We start from the raw sequence: 17,177 nt of genomic DNA, 5'->3' as shown, positions 1-17,177 counted from the left end.
TAAACTCATTGTCATGTTCAAGAAACCAATCTGAGATGATTCGAGCTTTATGACATGGCGCATTATCCTGCTGAAAGTAGCCATCAGATGCCTGTTCTTAGCTGAGAGGAGTGGTACCCAGTGTGGTCTTCTGCTGCTGTAGCCCATCTGCCTCAAAGTTCGACGCACTGTGCGTTCAGAGATGCTCTTCTGCCTACCTTGGTTGTAACGGGTGGCAATTTGAGTCACTGTTGCCTTTCTATCAGCTCGAACCAGTCTGCCCATTCTCCTCTGACCTCTGGCATCAACATGGCATTTCCGGCCACAGAACTGCCGCTCACTGGATTTTTTTTCTTTTTCGGACCATTCTCTGTAAACCCTAGAGATGGTTGTGCGTGAAAATCCCAGTAGATCAGCAGTTTCTGAAATTCTCAGACCAGCCCTTCTGGCACCAACAATCATGCCACGCTCAAAGGCACTCAAATCACCTTTCTTCCCCATACTGATGCTCGGTTTGAACTGCAGGAGATTGTCTTGACCATGTCTACATGCCTAAATGCACTGAGTTGCCGCCATGTGATTGGCTGATTAGAAATTAAGTCTTAACACACAGTTGGACAGGTGTACCTAATAAAGTGGCCAGTGAGTGTATAATAAGGTATATTAGTATATATACACAAACATATAGTACATAATAAATGCACACATAGAGAAATAAACATACATACAGTATATATATATATATTTACATACGGTACGGGTCCCCATACAATACATAATAAATGCCCACATCATCTATACACATAATATATGCAGATGACACACAGGCACCCCCGTCCTCCATGCTATAGATGCATACAGTATAGGACACAGCCCGGGCCCCGGTGTCTCCTCGCAGCTGCTCCCTCCATCGCTCCCTTTCAGCCTGGAGTTGCCGGTGGGCGTGGCGTGGGCGGGGTCTCCGGTGATTGACGGCTCCCCAGTGAGAGTGACGCCGGCCGCCCCGCCCCCTGCCCGTGCTCCAGGAATGTAGTGATGAGATTTGCGGTGCTGCTCGGCGCTGAGTGTGCGGACGGCGGGGAGAGCTCCGTGTGCTCGGCCTGCGGCTCCGGGGCTCACACTGCACGGCGCGGATCGCTGCTCCGGAGACGCCAGGACTTGCGGGAGATCTCCGTCCTGGAGGAGGAGGAGGACATGCAGCATCTCTGGGGTGAGTGAGTGCCCCGCTGGACGGGAAAGTTTCCGGACTCTTGTGATACTCGGAGCTCCGGTGGCTGCCCCAGGTGTGCGCTGTAATCAGCGCCCGGGATGGTCCTGGAGGAGCAGACACCGGACCCGGACTCTGGCGGCACCTTACAAGTCCGGTACCGAAGGGAGAAGCCCCCCGACCACATCTGCCACTGAGCCCCCCAGCGATGTACACTGCTGATGGCTGGAGTGTGTCTACATATATCTATATAATAGCTCTGTGTATATCCGTATGTATATACATGTGTGTGTGTATTTGTGTACATATGTGTATATAATGAATATATATCTGTGTGTGTGTATATAATATCTGTATGTATATGTGTGTGTATATAAAGAATATATAATATCTGTGTATATACGTGTGTGTGCATGTATACAATATATATATGTCCCTTGCTAGTATATGCCTTCAGCTCCCAGATCTTCGCACCCTCCAGACGATGTGGGGTGATCCCGGGGAGCGGTGCTGTTAGTTTCCAGTGGTCTTGTACTTTTCTCTGCCCACTGTGGACCCCATGTACACGCGGGGGTATACAGAGGGGTGTGTAGATGTAACTTCTGCCCAGCAGCATTAGATAATCCGGCTCTGTGCCTCCTAAGGGTGCCCTGACATCTGCCAGCGTGGATGGGGTTACTAGCAGTGTCAACCCAGACCGGGGATTTCTTACTGATGCGCTGCTCAGATCCTGAGTGATTGATCCTCCACACTGGAGCCGCACCTGAGGTAGGGAGTGTGGGGGAAGGGAGGGCGCTGCTCACTGGATACAATGTTTCCATGTTATCAGGTTATGTGTTAATAATTCTTATTACTTCATATTCACTAGATGTAATGAACTCCTCACCTTGGACTTCTCTTCTCTTATTATTGGGTGCATCTGATGTGGATCCTCCAGGTGGGGACATTTCCACGTATCCTGCAGCGCAGGGATGACACATGGGTGGGCAGCAGACCTGAGTGGGTGTGGAGCACTTGTCACTCCTAGTGTTGTCGTTTTACCGGATGACCTACATTACGTGTATTTTCCGCTCTAGTAATTAACGCTTCTATAAAAATATCACAGCAGAAAAGTCAAATAGTCAATTAGGCCACGTTCACACGTTCAGTATTTAGTCAGTATTTTACCTCAGTGTGTGTAAGCCAAAACCGGGAGAGGAACGAAAAGTATAATAGAAACACATCATCCCTTCTGGATTTATCACCCGCTCCCGGTTTGGCTTACGAATACTGATGTAAAATACTGACAGTGTGAACATGGTCTTCTGTTGTCTGGAATTACTTGACACTTAGAGTTTTCAGGGTCAGTTGTTGGAAGTGAGATGGGAAAACTTTGCAGAAGTAGCATCATACATACAAGGCTTCTGTCGTGGGCTTAAAGGGAACCCGTCGCCTTAACGCTGCAGCCTGATCTCTCAGCGTCATGTTGGGGAGCAGACTAAAGGGGTTTCCACTATTGGACAATCCCATAGACAATAAGCACCATGTAACCTCCCCTCCGGCAGCTCCATAGTTCCAGCGATATTAGTCCTGCAGTTCCCATTGTTGTCATGTGACGACTGCAGCCAGTCAGTAGCCAGTGACCGTCCGCAGCCTTTACTATTCTGACATCCGCTCTTTCAGAATGTCTGTGCGGTGCTGCCGAACAGGGGCCGTTGATTAGCTCTAGCGAACACGTGACACAACAATATCCCGCCAGGAATAGCGGGACCAACATCTCTGAAACTACACCGTTGCAGGAGGGAAGTGTACGCTGTGCTTATTTTCTGTGGCCCCTGAGTTGGTTACACAGGGGTTGTCCAGTAGTAGAACCCCCATTAATATATAGAGTTATGATAGAAGATTCTCAGTATATTTGTAACTCTTTGATTCAGCACTTTCTGGGCTTAGGAGTCCAGTAGGCGGGCTTAGTGAGTGATTGACAGCTGTCTGACCTCCACCCTGCGTATGACGGACACTGTTTTCCATAATTGTATTATACAGCCGACATCTGACATTGCTGTAATCTTAGATATAACAGATCCCAGAGCCGAACAATACATACTGTCAGCGAGCAATCACCAAATCTTCCACCTTGTGCCCATTCATGTGCAGAATTTGGGAGAAATAATGGAAATTGTAACACGAAAAAAATCTTCAGAATCAAGTAGAGGAATAACCCTGTTAGTAAAATTACCAAAATCACCGGGAAAATCATTCCTCTTACTAACATAAGGCTGGTGATTCTGAAGGCTGCAGCCTAGATACAAGAGAGCAAGTAAGGAAGGCTGAAGGTCCTAGGCTGAGGATACCCCGCAAGAGAAGGTCCATTCAGATCAGTGGCCCTATAAAAAACATTGATAGATTTCCAGTAATCTCCGAGTAACGTCAAAGGGTTTTGTCAATTACAGTTTATGCTTAAATTTTTTAAATATTATTCATCTTGCTCCATAACACTCTGCCTGCAGCTACCGTCACTGATTATAGAAGCTCTCCTCCTCCTACCACCAAAGATTTTATCCTCTTAATATATTGCAGTTATTATATAGCACTGTGTACTTACAATTGCTCATTTTTCCTTTCTACCCAGATAATTCTCCTTTCTCTGCTCTATGTGGAAACATGAAGTCTCCTGTCCCTGCATTTATCATTCCCCTCTTCAACTCTTGACCCAGCTGCTCCCCTTGCCCTTGCCAGGGACTTTTGCAGTGATGACTCATGCAGAGAAAATTGACCTCCTATTTCTACATAGAGCTTAGAAGGATTCAACTAGTCTGTTTTTAATCACGTGATGTCATAGACCTAATGGAAAAGAGAAGAATTATCTGGGTAGAAAGGTAAAATGAGCAATTGTAAGTGGACAGTGCTATATAATATAATGACAATATTTTAAGAGGATGAAACTTTGATAGGAGGAGGAGGAGGAGAAGTGTTCTTTAACCTTGAAATCTGTGCTTGGATGTGTTAAGGGGGTTTTACACATAGTGATATCGCTAGCAATATTGCTAAAACGTCACTGATTTTGTGACGTTATAGCGATATTGCTAGCGATATCGCTATGTGTGATACTTACCTCCGACCGGCTCCCCCGCTGTCCATCGCTGATCGCGTGGCTCCATTTCTCGTTGGGCGCTTCCTGCTAGCGCCGACGAGCGACGCGTGGAGGCGGGCGGGAGGACGCCAGGATCGCTGTGTGTGAAAGGTGAGTATCGTCCGCTGCGTCGCTGCTGCATCGCTGTGAGGTCTGTCTGTGTGACAGCTCACTAGCGATCATTTAGCGATGCACCAGCGATCCTGACCGGGTCATATCGCTGGTCAGATCGCTGGTGCATCACTAAATGTAAAAGGGCCTTTACTCCTAGACACTACTAGGCTCTTCCTACTGGTGACAATTAGTGATGAGCGCACGTGTTCGGATAAGGTGTTATCTGAGCATGCTTATGTGCTAACAGTGTCTTCGGTGTGCTCGAATAATGTGTCCCCGCAACTGCATGTCTCATAGCTATTAGACAGTTGGAACACATGCAGGGATTACCTGTTTGTTAGGCAATCCCTGCATTTATTGTGGATGTCGAACAGCCTTGAGACATGCAGCCGCGAGGACTCGAACGTATTTTTCGAGCACACCGAAGACACTCAGTTTACAGCACCCGAGCATGTTCGGATAACTCCTTATCTGAGCATGTTTGCTCATCACCAGTGACAATTAATGTTTCGCTACTTGACATGTTAGAATTTCCCCTTCGTTCTTCCCATGTGCTTTCTTTAGGAACCAGGGAACAAAATGGCGCAATAGGGTTTCATCTGAATATCCGTGACGGACATAAACTGGTTATGCTCGCCTCATTCTATGTGTAATACACAACACTTTGAAGCACGGAATAATGAAATCACAACTACTGCACCGTGGGTTGCAAAACCTAGATGGCTTCACATATCACATAGTAGGAAGGAAAGTGGTCTGCGCTGCTGGTGAGGATCCACACGGAAATACAGTGAGGCAGGAATAGTAAGAATGCAGCTTATTTTTAACACGTTTTGAAGTTATTCAACGTCTTCATCAGGAAAACCACAATGAAAAGTTGGATGACTTCAATACACTTTGTAAATAAACCGCAGTGTTACTATTCTCGCCTCGTTGTATTTCCGTGTGGATCCTCACCAGCAGCACATAACACCCGCTTCCTTTCTCTTACCTAACATGTACTTTAAATTTGGTGTGACTGATCGACATCTTAGCTCCATGGCCATATATTGTCAGCCACCATCACATGCTGATGAGCAACAGGTCATTGCTGTGCACTGATAATCAGAAGCATCCAGAGATCCTTGTGATTGGTGGCACAAAAATGGCAAAGACTTGAAAGAAGCACTAGCCCCAAAATTCATGATTAAAGGGGTTCTCCTGGACTTTAACATTGATGGCATATCCTTAGGATAGTTCATCAATATCTGATCTGTGGGGGTGGACACCCAACACCTCCGCCAATCAGCTGTTCCCGTTGTCGGCTGGAACTACTCAGTTATGGAGCTGCACAGCTCCGTCAACTATGTAGTGGCCACGACTGGGTACTGCACATCCACCCCCTATGCAAATCAGTAGGGGGTGGATGTGCAGTACCCAGCCGTGACAACTATTCTGTCATGTAGCTGTGCAACTCCGTAGCTGAGCAGTTCCGGCTGCTGGTGACTCTTGAACCAATGATTGGCAGAGGTGCCAGTTGTCACACACCCACCGATCAGAAATTGATGATCTATCCTAAGGAATTTGAAAAAAGTAATCGGCTCACCTTCCATGGAGGAAAATTCAGTGTGAAGACCACTTGTATTCACAAAGGAACTCTTGTAGACCTTGTTTGGTCGGGGTGTGGTGCAAGGAGTGTGGGAACTGGCCAGGCTGGTATCCAGGTCAGAAATGGAAGAAGGGTCCATGGGGAAATGTAAAAACATAACAAAGTTCTATTTTAACATTGTCCCCCTGGTGCTTGGATCCCAGTCCTCTTGGACACTTCTTCCATATCCTTAGTATAGGCAATCAGTGTTAAAATCCCGGATAACCCTTTTTATCCAAGTGGGGGAGGCTTAGTGTTTCTCCTTCTGCAGACAGGGCAGTGGGGGGAGGCGCCTTCTGCAGACAGGGCAGTGGGGGGAGGCGCCTTCTGCAGACAGGGCAGTGGGGGGAGGCGCCTTCTGCAGACAGGGCAGTGGGGGGAGGCGCCTTCTGCAGACAGGGCAGTGGGGGGAGGCGCCTTCTGCAGACAGGGCAGTGGGGGGAGGCGCCTTCTGCAGACAGGGCAGTGGGGGGAGGCGCCTTCTGCAGACAGGGCAGTGGGGGGAGGCGCCTTCTGCAGACAGGGCAGTGGGGGGAGGCGCCTTCTGCAGACAGGGCAGTGGGGGGGGGTATCCCCTGCAGACAGGGCAGTGGGGGGGGTATCCCCTGCAGACAGGGCAGTGGGGGGGGTATCCCCTTCAGACAGGGCAGTGGGGGGGTATCCCCTTCAGACAGGGCAGTGAGGGGGGTATCCCCTGCAGACAGGGCAGTGAGGGGGGTATCCCCTGCAGACAGGGCAGTGGGGGGCAGGCTCCTTCTGCAGACAGGGCAGTGGGGGGCAGGCTCCTTCTGCAGACAGGGCAGTGGGGGGCAGGCTCCTTCTGCAGACAGGGCAGTGGGGGGCAGGCTCCTTCTGCAGACAGGGCAGTGGGGGGCAGGCTCCTTCTGCAGACAGGGCAGTGGGGGGCAGGCTCCTTCTGCAGACAGGGCAGTGGGGGGCAGGCTCCTTCTGCAGACAGGGCAGTGGGGGGCAGGCTCCTTCTGCAGACAGGGCAGTGGGGGGCAGGCTCCTTCTGCAGACAGGGCAGTGGGGGGCAGGCTCCTTCTGCAGACAGGGCAGTGGGGGGCAGGCTCCTTCTGCAGACAGGGCAGTGGGGGGCAGGCTCCTTCTGCAGACAGGGCAGTGGGGGGCAGGCTCCTTCTGCAGACAGGGCAGTGGGGGGCAGGCTCCTTCTGCAGACAGGGCAGTGGGGGGCAGGCTCCTTCTGCAGACAGGGCAGTGGGGGGCAGGCTCCTTCTGCAGACAGGGCAGTGGGGGGCAGGCTCCTTCTGCAGACAGGGCAGTGGGGGGCAGGCTCCTTCTGCAGACAGGGCAGTGGGGGGCAGGCTCCTTCTGCAGACAGGGCAGTGGGGGGCAGGCTCCTTCTGCAGACAGGGCAGTGGGGGGCAGGCTCCTTCTGCAGACAGGGCAGTGGGGGGGGGTATCCCCTGCAGACAGGGCAGTGGGGGGGTATCCCCTGCAGCCAGAGCAGTGGGGGGGCAGGCTCCTTCTGCAGCCAGAGCAGTGGGGGGGCAGGCTCCTTCTGCAGCCAGAGCAGTGGGGGGCAGGCTCCTTCTGCAGCCAGAGCAGTGGGGGGCAGGCTCCTTCTGCAGCCAGAGCAGTGGGGGGCAGGCTCCTTCTGCAGCCAGAGCAGTGGGGGGCAGGCTCCTTCTGCAGCCAGAGCAGTGGGGGGCAGGCTCCTTCTGCAGCCAGAGCAGTGGGGGGCAGGCTCCTTCTGCAGCCAGAGCAGTGGGGGGCAGGCTCCTTCTGCAGCCAGAGCAGTGGGGGGCAGGCTCCTTCTGCAGCCAGAGCAGTGGGGGGCAGGCTCCTTCTGCAGCCAGAGCAGTGGGGGGCAGGCTCCTTCTGCAGACAGGGCAGTGGGGGGCAGGCTCCATCTGCAGACAGGGCAGTGGGGGGGTATCCCCTGCAGCCAGAGCAGTGGGGGGGGCAGGCTCCTTCTGCAGCCAGAGCAGTGGGGGGCAGGCTCCTTCTGCAGCCAGAGCAGTGGGGGGCAGGCTCCTTCTGCAGCCAGAGCAGTGGGGGGCAGGCTCCTTCTGCAGCCAGAGCAGTGGGGGGCAGGCTCCTTCTGCAGCCAGAGCAGTGGGGGGCAGGCTCCTTCTGCAGCCAGAGCAGTGGGGGGCAGGCTCCTTCTGCAGCCAGAGCAGTGGGGGGCAGGCTCCTTCTGCAGCCAGAGCAGTGGGGGGCAGGCTCCTTCTGCAGCCAGAGCAGTGGGGGGCAGGCTCCTTCTGCAGCCAGAGCAGTGGGGGGCAGGCTCCTTCTGCAGACAGGGCAGTGGGGGGCAGGCTCCATCTGCTGACAGGGCAGTGGGGGGCAGGCTCCATCTGCAGACAGGGCAGTGGGGGGCAGGCTCCATCTGCAGACAGGGCAGTGGGGGGCAGGCTCCATCTGCAGACAGGGCAGTGGGGGGCAGGCTCCATCTGCAGACAGGGCAGTGGGGGGCAGGCTCCATCTGCAGACAGGGCAGTGGGGGGCAGGCTCCATCTGCAGACAGGGCAGTGGGGGGCAGGCTCCATCTGCAGACAGGGCAGTGGGGGGCAGGCTCCATCTGCAGACAGGGCAGTGGGGGGCAGGCTCCATCTGCAGACAGGGCAGTGGGGGGCAGGCTCCATCTGCAGACAGGGCAGTGGGGGGCTGGCGCCTTCTGCAGACAGGGCAGTGGGGGGCTGGCGCCTTCTGCAGACAGGGCAGTGGGGGGCTGGCGCCTTCTGCAGACAGGGCAGTGGGGGGCTGGCGCCTTCTGCAGACAGGGCAGTGGGGGGCTGGCGCCTTCTGCAGACAGGGCAGTGGGGGGCTGGCGCCTTCTGCAGCTGGTTCCCTTACAGCCAAGCACAGAATTTTGGGAGGATGGAGGATAGAGGTGATGGCTTCGAGGACACATATAGAAGAACTCTTTCTCTATATATTTCTTTTGCTGGTGGAAGCAGCCAGGATGGGATCAAATAAAGAGAGGGAGTTAAAGGAGGAATTTCTGGGAATTTTTTGTGTGTACTTTAAAAGGTAAGTATATGGTGTACATTTGGTTCTACATAACCCACTAAAGAACTTGATCCATTAGTCAGTGGATCACGTTGATTAGTAGCACGGTATCATGAGTTTGTGAACGATCATTACACGTATATAAGGAAGGCTCCTATTGTATTCTGAATGTGAATGGACTCGTTAATAAAGCCAATCAAACCTGTTACTTGTTAGAATTGATTACTTAGCATTCTTTCCTAATCCTTGGCTTTGCGGAAAGCACCGACTTTTTCTTTTTTTTGCCCACTTTTTGCCTTTGATTATTTGTCATACGGATGAACCCTTTCCAACAAACAGTCTTTTAAAGGTCTCTGCATTCTTTCGGGGATGCTTGTCCGGGTTTTGTGCTGCCGCTGAATATCCCAAGGCGACCGCTCATTTGTTTCACTAAATTAAATTTCCTGATTGAACGAGGAGAGTCCAGTGGTCGGTTTCCCCTTTGCAGTACCGTGCTGGTATATATTCAGTATGCTAAGAAAAGAGAACGCGATGATGTGCTTTTTCTGTGATACGGAGGGATCCATTCTTGCACTTCCTTTTCTCACCATGGATAAACATTGACTTGACATGAAAAGATTTTTTTTTTTCTTATCGTCTGAGTCTGGTTTTATTTGCTTTCCTACTAATAATTATATTTGTTTTCCTCCTTCCTCAGGAATCCCTTAGCGGAAAAAGTATTGACTTCAGCCTCTGGAAATTGAACGGTGCAGGATTACTTTGTACTTGGGAATTACTCAACACATAATTTTCCCTTGGATAACCTTGTTTGTTTTAACTCTGTTAAACCTTTGATGAAGTTTACCTTGTTGGCGGGGCATCATGGCATCGAGCTTGACGTGTACCGGGGGGATCTGGGCACTGCTGTCCTTCCTATGTGCTGGAGCATCTTGCGTGGGGTTTTTTATGCCTTATTGGCTTTTGGGCTCTCAGTTGGATAAACCGGTGTCTTTTGGTACTTTCCGGAGATGTTCTTACCCTGTACGAGATGAGAGTCTGCAGACCACAGTCATGGTGGAACAGTGCGGTCGCTATGCCTCTTTCCAAGCCATTCCAAGCCCTGAGTGGAGAATCTGTACAGTGGTTACTGGACTTGGATGTGGTCTTCTTCTCCTGGTGGCCTTGACCGCTATCATGGGATGCTGCGTCTCTGAGCTTATCTCCAGGACTGTTGGAAGAGTGGCTGGTGGGATACAGTTTCTTGGAGGTGAGTTAGATGATTTATGACTTATCTTTCATACATTCTGATGACTTTGGATAATTGCAACCTTATTCTTCATTAATTTTGCACTTTCATTTTTTGTTCACAATTTTCACCTTACTGTCCGTTTTCTTGTCTGATTTTCTTCCATTGTTATTAAAGCTTATTTCCATCTTTAGAAGATACCACCTATCCTTGGGTTAGGTGATAATTTGCTGATTGGTAGGGGTCTGACCGCTGGACCCTCAATGTTCCTGAGAACAAGGATCTGCAGGGTCCAATCTGAACGAAGTGGTTGTGGCATTCACATCACCACTCCATTCATTCCTTATGAATCTGCCAGAAAAAGCCGAACACTGTGCTAGGGTATTTCTAGTACTATGCTAGGGTATTTTTATCTCTAGCACTCTGCTAGGGTATTTCTAGTACTGTGCTAGGCATTCCTCCATTCAGACAGGGCATTTCAGAGCCCCTTTTTTAATCAGTGGTCCTATGAATGGGTGACTAACTTCTACAGATGGGACTAGACTTTTCATTAAATAAAACAAAATTATAAAAGTCTCTTTATTTTATATAAACTTATTTCTGAATTTGCTGAGTCCCTTACAACATAAGCCTGCAGCTGTTGTAGATTCCTAACATGCCTGCGAGTCATTTTTGCCTCCATGGCTGTGAAATGAACGAGTTCCTCACCTACCATGATACAATTGGTTTTGGTTAAATAAATTGCATTTGAAAACCACTAACAAGATTTTTTTTTTTTTTTCGGTTGGAATGACAACTAGCTAAAAGTCTTTGGATCAACCCTGGACATAGCCCCTTGGATACAGCCCTAATGGCAGTATGTCCAGTCTGCCCCTGCTGTCCGTACTGAAGTTTAACAAAACCAAAACTTTATAGCTGGGAGGGTATGTTAACGTGCATGTTTTTCCTGCATTTTTCAAGTGGCTCATCTAAAAAAAAAAAAAACGGTTTCCACTAAGACTGCCCAATCCATACTTTAGAATAAAATTCAATATGAGGCTTAAAAAAAAATGTCTGGCGGACAACAGGGCCCTTATTTGAGCATCTTGTAAGCATTTTCACATTTTATGTATTGCGTTATGGAATTCTAAAAACGTCAGGAAAAACTTACTAAAATTGGTAAAAAAAAAAGTTGAAAAACTGTTTTCGGAGTTTAGGAAATGACTGAAAAAAAAAACACGCACAGGTGAAAAAATTGTGGAGAAATTCCAGAAAAAAGAAGCAATTCTTAAATCATCTACAGTTTTTTTTGACCACTGGGAAAAGACATAGTGTGAACGTACCCCTGAGGATCAATAACTCGTACTCATGAGAAAATAACGTTCTGATGTTGTGAGGTTCCTGGTTTTTGACTCTGATCTGTTGGAGACAAGTGACATCAGGACATCTAGGAGTTCATTTTCCTCTCGGAATGTTGAGGTTCACCTATGGAAGGGGCTGTCTGCATATATTTACCATGTGTGGGGTCTTTTCATGATCAGATAATGACTCTGGATGGCCCACTAAGCCCCTCTGAAGTGGCCAGTTCACATGCAGAGTTGCGTCTGGTGTCTTTCCTTGTTGATTTTTCTGTTCCATGATTGTGGATATCCTGGATAGCGCGGCGTCCATCTGCACGTGTACAATACCCTTTCTGATCGTAGTGATGTACCCAACGATTGTTGTGTGTATAGACAAGCTAATGTATCCAGATGGTGGGTGTGTTTTTGTTTGGTGGGGTGCGGGCTAGAGATTGGTTAATCCCCTTACGTATCTAGGAATAGGAAAGACAGTCGAGATCACGACTGAATGTTTAGTGCCGAGAGCCGCGGAGTTACTGGATCACCTACAAAAGTTTTATTTCTTGTTAAAATTTAGCAGCTGCTTTGATAGTAAAAATGATGTAACAGAAGTGGAATGTGCCCCTGCCCCTGAGCGTGGCAGAATGGGGTCTATTGACCCAAACTAACTGCAAAATGATATTTTACCTATTTCTCTGAGGTGGCAGAAGTCTTCTCTACGACAGTCACTTGATGGGTTGTCACTTCTTCCTGCACGAAGGTAAAGCTCCCCCATGGGGCAGGCCCTAATTGCCCCATATTAGGGGAAAAATTCCTTCCCGACTCCACATATGGCAATCAGGCTAGATATTGGCCTCTTCCCAGAATATTAACATCAGCCCCTGAATTTCCTTCAGCTGGTTATGAAAATTACTGGGGACCCCACGCTGTTTTTTTTCCATTTTACTTTATTCAATAAATATATTGTACAGTAAGGGCCCAGTCACACATCGACGCACCAGCGATCCCGACAATGATACGACCTTGTCAGGATCGCTGGTGTGTCGCTACATGATCACTGGTGAGCTGCCAAACAGACAACTTCACCAGCGACACGCGGGTAACAAGCGACGCACATCGCTTAGTTACCCACTGTGTACCTTAGTTACCAGCGCGCTGGTGCAGGGAGCTGGTAACCAAGGTACACATCGGGTTTCTAAGTGGCTCGCGGCGCTTAGAAACCCGATGTGTACCTTGGTTACCAGCTCCCTGCACCAGTGCCCTGGTATCTAACGTACACATCGGGTTTCTAAGCGCTGCGCGCCCCTTAGAGACCCGATGTGTTCCTTACTTACCAGCGCCAGATCGCTGATCGCTGGTCTCCTGCCTGCCACATACAGCGATGCGTGCTGGCCACCCGGAGACCAGCGATCAAAAAAAATGTCCTGGCCATTCCAGGACGATCAGCAATACCCGGCAGGGGGGTGGGTCGCTGAGGAGTGTCACACACAGCGATCTCGCTGGTGAGATCGCTGTTGCGTCACAAAACTTGTGACTCAGCAGCGATCTCGCTAACGAGATCGCCGTGTGTGACTGGGGCTTAAGAAAACACACTCACTGACTGCACTGTATCCCACTGACATGTTTATTACTACTACTGTCATCGCGCTGCTATCACTGAGAGCCGGCAAACGCCGATGAGAGTAGTAGTGCTCTCGTTACCTGACGTCTGACCAGCGGTAACGTTTTTTGTTTTATACTGCCGGTCACATCTGCTGTTGCCTATAACGTGTAATGAACTTCCATTCTGGTGCCGAAACCGAACTTATTTAAAACGTTCAGCCAAACCGGAACATCCATGGGTTCGCTTATTTCCTCTGACAAGGTGCCTGACCTTACATTGGTGTACATCAAATTTCAATTGCCATTTCTCAGCCCAAGCCTCCAGCTTACATAAATCCTCCTGTAATATTCAATTACTCTGTATTGATTACCCTGCAGAGTTTAGTATCGTCTGCAAATATTGTCATTCTACTCTGTCCCCTATATCCTGAGGAATATAAATCACTATCCTCATCAATGTCCACATACTGACTGATGGCAGCTAGGTAAAGAGATTGAGCCTGGGCTCTCTCAATGGGCTTGAGATGCCTTTTTGTGCCGCAATATGGAGATTCTTCTGCAAATTGGCAAACATGGTCTGATATAGAATGTGAATGTAAGACTATGCTAAATGGCGACTTTGGTCAAAGATCTGTATTGTGTGGCCACAAATTACTGTAATATTGCTGTATGCTTCTCCTACATTGCAGCATATGGTAGGTGAATGGCGTTCCCTTGGGTGCTACAGCCATGACAAGCAAGTTGCTATGTATTTAGGAGGCTCAATATGTGATTTAATAGCTAAGCCAGCCCCCTTTTGACACTGACAAGGGGGGCTGGCTTGGCTATGACGCTCAGGCAGATATTCAGCCCCCTTCAAGCACATCAAAGACAACGAGAAGGGGAAGAGTCTCTGTGCTTGTGTCGGACCGAATGCAGAAGTTGAGCTTTCTGCAGAACATTCTGAGACCTTTATATGCCCATGGACAACCCCTTTAAAGCTAAGCTGCATAGACCTAGCTGATAAAGGGCTTTTTAAAATGGATAGAGATTTCACACGCAGAAGAGATGAGGTCAAGTTTTAGGATATGATGACTAAAGAATGTGAAAGCAACCCGAAAAGAAGCGGCCTTGGGGACATGAAGACATATGGCCGGGGATTTGTGCAAGGTATTACATGCTCTTTCTGCTTGTACAAGCAGTGTACAAATTGCAAGTAGCCGGTGCACTGACATATTTGCTGCTGGCACATTTTTCTATGATAATGTAGCATCTATAAGCCGGTCACTAAACACTTTTATCATGAGATTAACTCTACAAGTCCGTTTCGTGTGTGGCTTTCTTCCTGTTGTGTTTTTTTTTTTTTAATTTATATTTTTTTTTGCACCGAACATTTTGCACGATGTTTGATAGATTTGTTATATTTTAATTCCAACACTTCTTCCTAGAGATCTTTCTGAACATTTGCGTGCCACCCCTCTTTTGGAGTGACAATGCACATTTAAAAAAAAAAAAAAAAATTCAGAATCTGCATAGTAACCAAACCCACTTTCCCACCATTATTTGAAAAGTTGCAAGAGCGGCATGAATAAATGCAAAATGTCACAAAAGCCTTGATAAATGTCCTTTAATGGGCACGTGTCAGTAGCTTTTCCCCAGATAAAGTGCGGCCATCACCATTAAGGCCTTTTTCAGATTTCCGATTTTTGATGTCAGTGTAAATCCGCCACAATGTGAAAAAAAGGATCAGTTTCTGTTGTGGCACAAACGGAGGCCACCGGATCCGGTTTTTTTTTTTTACGGATCCGCATTATCAGCTAGTGATGGAAATTTAAAGGAACACGAGAGAGAGATTTTTGCTGCCGCCAGAACAGAATTTGGGGTTAAATTTCTGGCAAGGAAATTCCGGATGCCAAAATTTTGGCGGATCCGTCAAAAAACGGATCCAACGGATGACCATCCATCAAAATCCGCCGCTAATGCAAGTCAATGGGAAAAAAACCGGATCCAACGGATGACCAGCCATCAAAATCCGCCGCTAATGCAAGTCAATGGGAAAAAAAACAGATCTGCCAAAAAAATGGCGGATCCGTTTTTTTTTGCAAAATGGCGGATTTTGACTGATGGCAACAAACGGAAATGTGAAACAGGCCTAAGGTGTCTATTACAGCATGCTACAATGCTATAAAAAAAAAAGTCCCCAATCCCCAAAAAAGACCTTTTATTATACACAGATGGCGCAGGTCCAGTCTATTGGGCTTTGCTTGTCTTGACCCAGCGCCGCCTCTCTTCCTTCAATCGCCGTCCTCTTTCTCTGTTTTGTGAGGATGCGTCCTATTTCATCCACACGGTGTACTCCATTGTGCTCCTGCGCAGGCGCACTTCTCTCCGCCCGGCTGAGGCCGGAGCACAGTCCTGTAGTGTGCCGGCATCGGCCTTACTTCTGGCACTCTTGTTTTTCTCCACGCTGCACTACAGTATTGTGCTCGGCATGATGGAGGACACCGTGTGTATGATGTAGGACGCGTCATAAACGCGAAGGAGGATGGCGATTGTAGGAAGAGAGGAGGAGCTGGAACAAGACCAGAGTCGCCCAACGGACCGCCCCGCCTGTGCCACGACATCCAACTGTATTGGTGTCATGTTGATGCCGATGGAGTTCAAAGTGGCGCTTGCCCAGAGATCCGAGACCCCGATCAGAAGCCTAGGGCGTGTACACCAGCACGGATCTTCAGCTCAGCGACACCATGGCTTCTTTCTTTACATTTTGAAGGGCAAATTTTGTAACCAAGGCAATGGCCTCTATGGCCCCCCACACTAGGCCACCGATTTTTATGCACAGGATCGGGGCAGGCCTTGCTGTAAGTTCGGATGGAGAAAGTGGCGATTGCCGGCTTGTTTATCAAGCTGATGAATATTTTCTCTCGAGTAGTAGTGGGGGGGACGTGTGAACACTGACAGATCAGAGCTTCTCTACCAAGCTGGATGAACTTTGCATTCCAAACAACCATCAATCCCCCCCAAGTCTATTCTCTGTAATTGGGAACAAATGGACGCGATGTTGGTGACGGTTCAAACTTGATAATTGCCGGGTCAGGATAATGGATGGTCTTTAGATCCGTGAATGTTGATCCATGTTACACACTACAGCCCTGGAACAAGACAGTGATGAATGGCTTCAGTTTACAACCAATGCTCCAAAAATGGGCCGGAAAGCATGAATTATTCATGAGTGTCGTCTGAGAACATGCGTTGTGTTGGGGCGTATCTCCGGTTGTGCCATGTTCTTATATCCTTCCTCTATTAATCACTTCAGTTTCAATTGTCATAGGGTGAAATCCGAGGACGGGAACCTACAATGTAAGGCTTGTGCTCGCCGGCAGATAACCACCACTGTAATTCATGTATTTCTGCCATCCGAAAATCGCATCGATTAAAAAACCTCCTTAAGCAGCACTTTTAGGTAACTCAGTAGGATTATATATGGGATAATGCGTCCCTCACTGGACATTATAAGGATATAATAAGCCACTCAGGACTACTTGGACTATATAAAAGTATGATGCCTCAGGCCAAGAACCTTTTGTAGAGGTCGTGATGAAATAAGGTGACTTCGGGTACTCGTAATATTGTCACTCTATAGGAAGACTTCTTGAAGGAGCTTTGTAGTTTTCTTCTGACGATTCCCTAGGGCACAGGGCTTGGTAACGTGCCTGGAACCAATTGTCGATTGCAGATTCCATTACTCGGGATCTCTGATCTAAGTGCTTGTACGGAAGCGCCCATTATTGTAATAAGGCCTTTACTATTCATGGGCAGAACAGTTCTACTTGGGAATAAACAACTTAGAGATCATCATAGTAAATGAGTATTAATATAAACCTATTCATCACAGGCATTTCCATTCTCAATGTGTGAAAGGGTTCTTTACAGTAAGAGTGGCCGTATTATGGAATTAGACCGTAATGTCAAACTTGCTAACAACATTGAATAGGACTAGATTGTCTTAGAAATGCTGACATGAAAATAAGGAATAAACT

The 17,177-nt window shown here is 48.6% G+C and overlaps 1 protein-coding gene across 2 annotated transcripts in view; it reads left to right on the top strand.

Moving 5' to 3' along the window:
• Positions 1-949: 949 nt before the first annotated feature.
• LHFPL6 (LHFPL tetraspan subfamily member 6) overlaps positions 950-17,177 on the top strand; it is a 232,164-nt gene continuing 215,936 nt past the window's right edge. Inside the window, exons 1-2 of one of the 2 annotated variants that reach the window (XM_073583271.1) lie at positions 950-1,189; positions 9,710-10,258. In XM_073583271.1, coding sequence (XP_073439372.1) covers positions 9,874-10,258 — 385 coding nt within the window. In that variant the 5' untranslated portion in view covers positions 950-1,189; positions 9,710-9,873. The remainder of the gene's footprint in view (positions 1,190-9,709; positions 10,259-17,177) is intronic. The other variant, XM_073583270.1, reaches the window with a different exon arrangement.

The sequence above is a fragment of the Dendrobates tinctorius genome, unplaced genomic scaffold (genome assembly GCF_039654945.1).
Source record: "Dendrobates tinctorius isolate UK_male_01 unplaced genomic scaffold, ASM3965494v1 ptg000075l, whole genome shotgun sequence".
NCBI classification, from domain to species: Eukaryota; Metazoa; Chordata; class Amphibia; order Anura; family Dendrobatidae; genus Dendrobates; species Dendrobates tinctorius.
The sequence above is the reverse complement of the archived record's forward strand: the minus strand, read 5'-3'. Positions and strand labels throughout refer to the sequence as shown.